The 11,167-nt window shown below is 46.1% G+C and overlaps 1 protein-coding gene across 3 annotated transcripts; it reads right to left on the bottom strand.

The window, feature by feature from the left end:
* Positions 1 to 1,257: 1,257 nt before the first annotated feature.
* LOC109060984 (U7 snRNA-associated Sm-like protein LSm10) lies at positions 1,258 to 9,962 on the bottom strand. Of its 3 annotated transcripts, XM_042745514.1 has the most exons (3): positions 9,794 to 9,962; positions 9,515 to 9,636; positions 1,258 to 2,015 (listed from the first exon to the last, which is right to left on the bottom strand). In XM_042745514.1, the coding sequence occupies exon 3, from the start codon at positions 2,007 to 2,009 to the stop codon at positions 1,647 to 1,649; it is 363 nt and encodes a 120-aa protein (XP_042601448.1). In that variant the 5' UTR covers positions 2,010 to 2,015; positions 9,515 to 9,636; positions 9,794 to 9,962; the 3' UTR covers positions 1,258 to 1,646. The 3 variants fall into 3 exon arrangements, with proteins under 3 accessions (XP_042601448.1, XP_018933677.1, XP_018933678.1); XM_019078132.2 differs by lacking the exons at positions 9,515 to 9,636; positions 9,794 to 9,962 and adding an exon at positions 2,696 to 2,831; XM_019078133.2 differs by lacking the exons at positions 9,515 to 9,636; positions 9,794 to 9,962 and adding an exon at positions 2,442 to 2,642.
* Positions 9,963 to 11,167: the final 1,205 nt, after the last annotated feature.

The raw sequence follows: 11,167 nt of genomic DNA, 5'->3' as shown, positions 1-11,167 counted from the left end.
CTTAACCAAATGGCGTCCTAAGCTTAGCAACAGCCAATGAAAACCTGTGAACCGTGCTCCTCAGATAAGTTGAGTCTGATGGAGATAAAAGGACATAATGTGGGCAGCATACACACATCAGCAAGTGCATGCGGGGAAAAAGCTAAATACAAGCTGAGTTGAATTGCCCATTGAGAATGAACACCTTGAACATCATTCACCAGCATTCAAGCCCTTTTAAAATGATTTTTCCCTAACTGGGTTTCAAGTTTCTTCATAAGCAGCATGTGTAATTTTCATGTTGTGCCATGTCTTTTGTTTACCAGAATATTCCTGTGTCTGGACAGGAATGAGGTTTGAGTCATTGCAAGGACGATGATTATGTGGTCACTGAAAATCCTGCATCCTCATACGCAATGCCAAAACATATGTAACATTCTGGAAGCAAAATAATATTGCTCCAAAATAAGATGCAAAATCTCTTGCCACATTGGCCACAAACTGAGACAAAAACAGACCATTTAGGAGACAAAAGCTTTGAAGTCCAATCTGAAGACTCGGGTTAAAGGAATGTTTCACGCTAAGTTTTAAATGTGAAACAGAGCCATTATTAAGGTGTTTTTTCAACAGTGAAAAAAGTATTATCGGAATCAGAGGAGAAATATGCTCAGATCAAGCACTGTTTACAAGCAAAAACTGTTCTAAACAAATATGTTTGTAGATTTTGATGTGAGAGGACAACAGGGATGGGTTAGTCTCTTACAGACATGCAGATTTTGGTTTTACGAGACATTAATTGATGGATTGGAGTGATATGGATTACTGTTGTTTTTTTGTCAGATGTTTGGACTCTCATTCTGACGGCACCCATTCACTGCAGAGGATCCATTGGTGAGCAAGTGATGTGATGCTATATTTCTACAATTCCATTATGATATAGAGACAAACTCATCTACATCTTGGATGGTCTAAGTAAATTTAAAGCATATTAATTTTTTGGTGAACTACTATAAATTAGTACTAATTTGACTGCACATTATACTGTACTATACGTACAGTTCAAGTTACTATATAATTGTATATCTTTATCCCCAACAGCTTGCCATCTTAGAAGATTACTGTCCAATCCAATCCAATCCAGTTCTCTTAATTATTTATATGATCGTCTGAAATTATCACCAATCTTGATCTTATGAAACTTCAGCAATAAAGAAACATTAAGTCATTAAACTGAAAACAATGTTTTGAATTGCACAAATAAAAGGCTTAAAGTACCAATATTTGCATATAAACATAATTATTGTGATTAAGAGATAGTTGTGGTTGAGACATATTGACATCGCAATTAAGAGACAGAACAAATATTAAAAGTAAAAAGATGTGTTGTTTAAACAAACACAATGTCAACTTAAGGAACACATCGATCAATGGTTATTTCACCGTTTACCGCTTTTTCAAACCACTAGAGTAATGCAAACTAAACAGAAATAACTTTTCCCACACTTTTCCTAGAGATGATATTCAGAGCTCTTTCAGTCTCCAACTAGCAACATTTTCAAAGTAAACTATGCATTACATTTTTCTCCATGATTGCATTTCTTAATGAAAATTAATACTGCATTACAAAACCATATATTTGCAAGACAAACATGAGTTTCTCATAAAAACTATTTTTTCTTAGAGTATTCTTTGCGTCCACCGCTTGCTCCAAAGTTTCGCACGCGGTGTATTTTGGCGAGCTGGGTCTCTATCGTCTCTATAATGTTCATGCTGTCTGGGATGTGGACATAACGCACATTTCGCCCCGTGATGAACAAGTCGTCCATACTGGACACGCGTCCACGTCTGTCCCTGTACAGAACCTTCTCCAGCCGGATGTTCATGAAAGCGTCCACGTTAATAACGCTTCCCCTTGCCGTGCTCTCGTCTCGCAGGTCAACGGTGGTCACCTGGCCATGCAGACCCTGAAGAAGAATCACCAGACTGTTCTCGGCGATGGTGCGTTCACGAATGGAATGGCTCACGTCCATGTTCACCTGTGCACAGAGAAGTCATTAACGTGGACAATGTCATCTTTCTTTAACAACCAATCACTTTCTTTTTTATTTCTTTTTATGACACCAAAGATGAAAAGCAAACTAGTGATTCTCTGCCAATTAATTATAAAAAGGTAGCCCCCAATAAATGTGTGATTTGTATTACACCATTAGTTACATGCTCAACATTTTTGTTTAAATGTTTTTGAGCATGTGCACACTTGCAGGTTTCTGAGGTTCTGCTGACAGACAAATCACAACACTGCATGGGAAATATGTAAAACAGGTTTGTTCTCTAACAAGGTGTAATATAGAATGAAAAGCAGTAATGTCAAATACAGCAGAATATATATCCTGTTACAGTTCTTAGTTTGGAAGTAACTATTGAAATAGTGACTTGTTGCAAAGACTAAATGACTAACTTACCTAGATACATGCAAGAAAAATACTAGTATCGAGCGAAGTACTGTTTAACGGACAGTCACTAGTGATCACTGAAAACTATACTAGTCACGAATCACGTTTGCAAATAAGCTCTGCTGCCACTTTATCTTTCACGTCCTTATTGACGCACGCGAGAGTTGTATTCATTCAGAGAGGAAATAATTACAAAATCATTTAATTTTAAAACCAGAATCAGTCATAAATTCCACTTGAGTTAAAAGTACTTGTTTTATTACCTTGCTTTGCGTTTTCTAACGTGCTCAAAACATCATGTTAGTTTATCTCCTAAATGGTTTCGAGCGCCGCGCTTTGTCGCAGAGGAAAGTGATGTCATCAAGAGGTTCCGGATGAAATCGCTCGCGCTCCCTCTAGCGAGTTCCCTTTCATAGGTCACTTCGATGCTGCGGTGACGTCACCGTATGGGAACACCTTCGGTGTGACGAATGTCTGAAGCCCTATACCATCTCGCCAATCCTATTGGCCAAATAGCGCTTGGCACCGCCCTACGCATGCGTACGCATCGTATACCCGGGCGCCGCGCGCTATTTCGCTCAGATTTCATTTCCTTCAGGAAAGAGAATCATCTGTGCTCTGGAATCATCTCGCGTTCATAGCGGTTTTCTCGAGCAGTGTTAACTCCTCTTCGCGGACGCGATGAGCTTTCGAAAGTGCAAGGAACCGTGTACCAGGTTCATCACTAAGGGAGACACTCACGAAAGGTGCGTAGTCTGTTTGGGATTACATCACGCGCAGTCTGCGCTTAGTGGCCTTTCCTCTTGTCCCCCACTGTGATGGCCTGCGACTTAAAGTACTGCGCTCGAGGGTAGAAGTGTTTTCCAAGGTCGCCCCCGCGTCTAACCCCCGCCGTGTCGCTTCTGCGGCTGCCGAGGCACCGCACGAGGCGATGGCTTGGGGAGACATGTGCGACCTCACTTACGACGACAGCGCGGCGCTGGAGTTTTCTCCAACATCGCTCGCTCTCCCCTACCCGAGTGCAGGATGCCACCTTCGTCGAACCCGTTGTGTTCTCGGACGGGGGTTTACAGCCCACCCCGGAGGCATACGATGCTATCTCCTTCGGTTGTGGGCAGTTCGACGACGACGTCTTATCCACCGCGGCTTCGGAGTCTGAGGACTTCGTGGCAGATACGGACAGCCCTCTCCCTCCTAGCGGACAGGAGAAGCGCGTCTCTCCCTCCTACAGCGAGCTGTTGGATGTGGTCTCTCGTGCGGTGGGTAAGCTGGGACTGGACTGGGAGGTTGAGAAGGCCGAGGCCCAACCTTCATCTAAGCTGGACGACCGTTTTTTTTGACTAGTCGTGCTCCCGCGCAGCCCCGTAGGCCCCTGCCTTTTTTTCCCGGACCTCCACCAGGAGGTTTCGAGGTCCTGGAAGCAGCCCTACTCGGCGCGCATCACGAACGCTGCGGCTGCGGATTTCGCCACCATTTCAGATATGGCGAACCGTGGCTATACAGCGATGCCTCCGGTTGAGGAGACTCTCGCCGAACATCTGGCGCCTAATTCGGCCACGGCATGGAAGTCTCGCCCCCTCCTTCCTTCGAAGGCGTGTCGAGTCACGTCTAGCCTCGTCGGGAAATCTTACATGGCTGCTGGCCAGGCGGCCGCATCGCTCCACTCTATGGCGGTCCTCCAGGCCTACCAAGCGAGAGCTTTTAAAGGATCTCGACGAGGGGGGGGAGGGCATCACACCCGAGGCTGTGAAAGAGCTGCGTCGGGCAACGGATTTGGCGCTACGCGCTACCAAACATACTGCTCGGGCAGTGGGCCGTTCCATGGCTGGTTTGATTACGGTCGAGCGCCACCTTTGGCTGAATCTCACCGATATCAAAGAAAAGGATAAATCTTTTCTCATGGACGCGCCCATTTCTAAGGACCGTTTGTTTGGAGAGGCAGTTACGTCGGTGGTGGATAAATTTAGGGCAGCGAAAAAGCAATCAGCCCCTTTCCGCCAGCTGATTCCACGCAGACCCAGGGAGACTGAACGGCGGCAGGCGCCCGCGCGGTCTCGTTCAACCTCTTCAAACCGCCAACGGGCTGCCTCACGGGAAGAGCCTTCGCCTATGGCGCCCCCTCGTAAGGACTGGGGTCCTAAGGCTTTTCCACCAGCTCGCCAGCGACAGCGGAAAAGATTAGACCTGAGTTCGACGGCTAATGCCTCTCGCTCTCGGGCTCCTAATAGCAGCTCCTGATATTCTCGCTGCTTGCCAGGGACTGTGCCCTCCGCTAGAGAGCGCTATTGGACCGTTTTCGCGCATCCAACCCTCTCACTGCAGTCCCCACGCTCTAACATTGACTGTCTCGCCGCAAAAAGGCGCTTCTAGAAGCATTGGATCGAGTAACCATGTCAGGCGTTTCCTCAGCACCTCTGCGCGATTCAGCCTTCAGAATCCGAGGAACGCTACAAGGGTCTGGCAAAGACGGCCCGTTTATGACGGCTCATACAGCCGCCGCTTTTTCGCTAGCGGCAGAGCCCGATGTTCATCTTGTTGGATTAATTCCTGCCGTGGACACGCTTCAGGATTATACACAACGAGATGCAGCGGATTTGACGCACGCGCTTCCCCGGCTTACGGACGCCGCGAGCTTTCCGTATTCGGGCATGTTAACGCGTATGAAAACGCTGAAAAAGGCGGAAACCTTGAAACCACTGACGCTATTTCGGGCCGCGCGTGGGAACGCTTGCCCGGCATTTCGCAATGGGTGTTACGCACGATTCGTCTCGGATACACCATTCAGTTTCGAAAAGGCCCGCCTCCTTTCCGCGGAATTCTTCCCACGGTTGTGAAACCAGAGGAAGTCGCGGTGCTGCGGCAAGAAATGACAGCTCTGCTGAAGAAAGGGGCTATTGAAGAAGTACACCCCTCTCAGATGGAGTCAGGTTTTTACAGCCGCTATTTTGTTGTACCAAAAAAAGGGGGCGGTTTGCGACCCATATTGGATCTACGCCGTTTGAATCTTGCACTCAGGACGAGCAAATTCAAGATGTTAACGGGTAAAGTCCATTTTGTCTCAGATTCAACCAAACACTTGGTTTGTCATGATCGATCTGAAGGATGCATATTTTCATATTCAGATCATCAAGAGACACAGGAAGTTCCTCAGATTCGCTTTAGAGGGCAAAGCGTATCAATACCGTGTTCTTCCGTTCGGCTTAGCCCTGGCTCCCCGAACTTTTTCAAAATGCATGGACGCAGCTCTGGCCCCGTTGCGGCTCCAGGGCGTTCGTGTGTTGAATTACTTGGACGATTGGCTGGTGCTAGCTCAATCACAGACTCAAGCACTCTCTCACCGAGATTTAGTGCTGAATCATTTAAGAAGCCTGGGCTTATGCACGAATTTCCAGAAGAGTGTTTTAATCCCCTCTCAACGGATAACCTTTCTGGGAATAGATTTGGACTCTCGCGCGATGACAGCCAGACTATCTCTCCCGCGCGTTCAGTCTCTCACGTCATGCGTGCGTCACTTCAAAGTAGGCCGCACAGTGACGGTGAGTTTGTGTCTCCAGGCTGTTAGGTCTGATGGCAGCGGCATCCCCTGTAATTCGTCTGGGCTTACTTCACATGCGCCCTTTTCAGTGGTGGACGACAAGTCAGAACATTTCACCCCGTTGTTTTCCGCATCGTACGATTTCGGTGACACGGAGGTGTGTTATGTCAATAAAACAGTGGATGTCAACCGAGTTCCTTCTAGCCGGAGTTCGTCTGGGGATTTGTGCTTCCCGAGAGACTGTCACGACGGACGCGTCTTTGACCGGTTGGGGAGCTGTTTGTCAAGGGCGCCCAGCTCATGGAGTGTGGACAGCGACACAACGCGGTTGGCACATAAACAGGTTGGAACTACTGGCAGTTTTTTCTAGCTCTCCAGTATTTCTCAAATCTGCTGACCGGCCGTCATGTACTACTCAGGTCAGACAACATGGCGGTTGTGTCATACCTGAATCATCAAGGAGGGTTACGCTCTCGCCCCCTGTGCAGGCTGGCGAGGAGTATTCTTCTTTGGTCTCGGAACAGATTTCTATCGATCCGAGCAGTTCATGTCCCCGGACGTTTGAACGTCGGAGCGGATCTGCTATCCAGACAGACTCTGGAGCAGGGGGAATGGAGATTACACCCACAGACGGTGAGCCTTTTATGGCAGATATTCGGAGAGGCGAGAGTGGACTTATTCGCGTCGAGCACGACTACGCATTGCCCGCTGTGGTTCTCCCTATGCCCTCCATCGCCCCTAGGCCTGGATGCGTTAGCTCACGATTGGCCCAGGACCAGCTTGTATGCTTTTCCTCCAATTCGTTTAATTCCAGCGGTGTTGTCCAGGATACGGCTGGACAGAGTGGAGCAGCTGCTGCTGGTGGCTCCGTGGTGGCCCACACAGCCGTGGTTTGCGGAACTGGTCAGTCTAATAGTGGGCTCTCCATGGGAGATTCCCCTCAGACAGGACTTACTATCGCAAGCACGAGGGATGATTTGGCACCCGAGGCCAGATCTGTGGAAACTGTGGGCGTGGCCTCTGAGCGGAGTGAGTTAATATGTCCCGGTCTTTCTGCGGAAACCTCCGAGACTATTATGAATTCCAGAGCAGCATCTACGAGACGCTTATATGCTTTCAAATGGAAGCTGTTTATGACCTGGTGTGGTTTTCGTAGTATAGACCCAGTTTACTGCCCAGTGGCTTCAGTACTGGAGTTCCTTCAAGACCGTTTCTCTGATGGTGTAACGCCAGCAACTTTGAAAGTTTATGTGGCAGCCATTTCAGCTAACCACGTATATATGGATGGTGCTTCAGTGGGCCGTCATCCGCTGGTCTCTCGCTTTTTACAAGGTGCGCGACGGCTGAGGCCTTTCCGCCCTGTGCGAGTTCCCTCATGGGATTTATCTATTGTACTGCAAGGTCTATCAGGACATCCGTTTGAGCCCTTGGGAAACCGTATCGGATAAAATCCTGACCTTGAAGACAGTTCTTCTTATGGCCTTATCCTCCCTCAAGAGAGTTGGGGATTTACAGGCTCTTTCTGTTTCGCCGTCGTGCATGGATTTTGCACCAGGCTTTGTGAAGGTATTGCTGCGACCGAGGCCTAATTATGTCCCTAAAGTCGCTTCGAACCCCTTTCATTTTCAGCAGACGGTCCTGGAGGCTTTACCCCCTGCTGGGATAGGATCAGAAGATCTAAGTCTTTGCCCTGTCAGAGCGGTTAAGACTTATGTCGATCGATCAGCCTCATGGCGTGAGTCCGACCAGCTGTTTGTCTGTTTTGGACATAAGAATAGAGGCCATGCTGTCACAAAGCAACGCATGTCCCATTGGTTGGTGGAGGCAATATCTTTAGCCTATGAGGCGCGCGGTCTCGCCTCGCCTCTAGGAGTCAAAGCTCATTCCACTAGAGCAGTCGCTTCCTCTCAGGCGGCCCTCAGTGGATCTTCTATGGCTGATATCTATGCTGCGGCAGGATGGTCCTCACCGAGCACTTTTATAAAGTTTTACAGTCTGGATGTAAGGACGGCTCCTGGCTCCCGGGTTCTCTCCGCTTGAGCAGATGCTTCCTTGGATCCCAGCTATCAGGTACGTCAGGCGTTATGGTATAGGGTTCCCATACGGTGACGTCACCGCAGCATCGAAGTGACCTATGAAAGGGAACATCTCGGTTACGTATGTAACCACAGTTCCCTGAATAGGGAACGAGATGCTGCGGTCCCGGCCGTTCCATACCTGATAGCGTTCTTCTCTTCAGTTCATGAAAATCTGAGCGAAATAGCGCGCGGCGCCCGGGTATACGATGCGTACGCATGCGTAGGGCGGTGCCAAGCGCTATTTGGCCAATAGGATTGGCGAGATGGTATAGGGCTTCAGACATTCGTCACACCGAAGGTGTTCCCATACGGTGACGTCACCGCAGCATCTCGTTCCCTATTCAGGGAACTGTGGTTACATACGTAACCGAGATGTTTTTTTTTGCTCCAGCGAGTTAAATGTAGGAGAAACTAGGGCTAGTTGGCATCCTTTTTCAGTGTTTATTTCTCAGGGTAAATGTATTCTTGAAAGTCAGCTGTTTCAGCCGTTGATCATGAAGAAAGCGGTTCACTGCTGTAGCGGGGCACGTTGTCACAATGGGCATACTGTTGATTTGAGAATAGCTTTGTTTGATGATATGTGAATTACTGTCTGAAAAAAGCAACATACCAGTAACGTTATGTTATTTAATGGCTAAATCGGAACAGTAAAACAATGATGGAACAATGAAATACTAATGATAACATGCAAAAATACCACACAAACCTTGTGATTTAATTGTAGCTAATTATTTGTATCAAAGAATTTTTCTTCTCCCACACCCTTATTAGCTATGTGCTTACATTTTAGACTTTCATGTTAAAACATTGTGCACAGTACATAGGCTACACATTTACATGTGCTTTGCTAAAAGTTTTGTGCTGATATAGAGAATGTCAATAAATAGCCCAGAGAAAGGAATAGAGAAAAAAATACAAATAAATCTAACCCATGTGACATCTTGCTCCCAACCTGACATGTATAAATTATCCTGAGAACACAGTTCAACATTTCAGTCTCTTTATATTGAAGGTGTTATTGTTGACACTTGTCTGAATGTATGTCGGTGTGGTTTTCTGTGGGCAGAATGAAACACCCTCTGTTCCACTGAACTCAAAATGATTGACTTTCATTTTGCTGCTAATAAACTACATAAAGAGATGAATCAGTCATTGCATGTCAATCAAGTAAGACATATTAAACTGACATTCAAGATGCAAGTGTTTTTATGAAAACAAATTCAGAAGAAACAAAACTTTTTTAATTTTCAACATTTTTTCAAGCATTTTTTTCAACCACTTTAAAGTTTAAAACAACGCATCATTTAGGAAATCCTAAACTCAACCCATTAGAATGCGATTTTGCTTCCAGCTTGTTCTTCATCATGTTTTGAACATATAAATGCTAGGCATTTCCAAACCTACCTTATTTTTCTTTAACATTTCAGAATCACCACATGTATCCTGACTCACAGTCCGCAGTCACTGACCTTTAGAGCTCGTCCATCATAGCCAGCAAGTCGTCCCCCTTGTTCCCGGGTCCCTCTGTCAGGCTCCCCCCTTCATCAAATTCTCCAGCTATACGTGCCAGCTCAGTACTGGCTATCTGATCCTAAGAATACCAAGGTAAACATTTTTTAAAAAGTGATTTATGTTGAGCCATTTACAGAATCTTAGAGTTTGGTGTTAATAGATTATTAGTAGTAAATTTATGAGAGTGTCACTAAAGTAAAAAAAATGAGATTATCACAAACTTAGTATGTACTTACAGTCAGGTCCATAAATATTGGGACATCTACACAATTCTAATCTTTTTGGCTCTATACACCCCCACAATGGATTTGAAATGAAACAAACAAGATGTGCTTTAACTGCAGACTTTCAGCTTTCATTTGAGGATATTTACATCCAAATCACGTGAACGGTGTAGGAATTACAACAGTTTGTATATGTGCCTCCCACTTTTTAAGGGACCAAAAGTAATGGGACAATTGGCTGCTCAGCTGTTCCATGGCCAGGTGTGTGTTATTTCCTCATTATCCCATTTACAAGGAGCACATAAAAGGTCCAGAGTTCATTTCAAATGTGCTATTTGCATTTGGAATCTGTTGCTGTCAACTCTCAATATGAGATCCAAAGAGCTGGCACTATCAGTGAAGCAAGCCATCATTAGGCTGAAAAAACAAAACAAACCCATCAGAGTGATATCAGAAACATTAGGTGTGGCCAAATCAACTGTTGTGAACATTCTTAAAAAGAAAGAATGCACCGGTGAGCTCAGCAACACCAAAAGACCCGAAAGACCACGGAAAACAACTGTGGTGGATGACTGAAGAATTCTTTCCCTGGTGAAGAAAACACCCTTCACAAGAGTTGGCCAGATCAAGAACACACTCCAGGAGGTAGGTGTATGTGTGTCAGAGTCAACAATCAAGAGAAGACTTCACCAGAGTGAATACAGAGGGTTCACCACAAGATGTAAACCATTGGTGAGCCTCAAAAACAGGAAGGCCAGATTAGAGTTTGCCAAACAACATCTAAAAATGCCTTCACAGTTCTGGAACAACATCCTATGGACAGATGAGACAAAGATCAACTTGTACCAGAGTGATGGGAAGAGAAGAGTATGGAGAAGGAAAGGAACTGCTCATGATCCAAAGCATACCACCTCATCAATGAAGCATGGTGGTGGTAGTGTCATGGCGTGGGCATGTATGGCTGCCAATGGAACTGCTTCTCTTGTATTTATTGATGATGTGACTGCTGACAAAAGCAGCAGGATGAATTCTGAAGTGTGTTGGGCAATATTATCTGCTCATATTCAGCCAAATGCTTCAGAACTCATTGGATGGCGCTTCACAGTGCAGATGGACAATGACCCGAAGCATACTGCGAAAGCAACCAAAGAGTTTAAGGGAAAGAAGTGAAATGTTATGCAATGGCCAAGTCAATCACCTGACCTGAATCCGATTGAGCATGCATTTCACTTGCTGAAGGCAAAACTGAAGGGAAAATGCCCCAAGAACAAGCAGGAACTGAAGACAGTTGCAGTAGAGGCCTGGCAGAGCATCACCAGGGATGAAAAAAAACCCAGCGTCTGGTGATGTCTATGCATTCCAGACTTCAGGCTGTAATTGACTGCA

This window comes from Cyprinus carpio, chromosome B19 (assembly GCF_018340385.1).
Source record: "Cyprinus carpio isolate SPL01 chromosome B19, ASM1834038v1, whole genome shotgun sequence".
Lineage (NCBI taxonomy): Eukaryota > Metazoa > Chordata > Actinopteri > Cypriniformes > Cyprinidae > Cyprinus > Cyprinus carpio.
This window is presented reverse-complemented; position numbering and strand designations above follow the sequence as displayed.

Excerpts from the sequence above, each read along its gene's own strand:
- LOC109060984 (XM_042745514.1), bottom strand. The coding sequence starts at position 2,009 with ATGGACGTGAGCCATTCCATTCGTGAACGCACCATCGCCGAGAACAGT.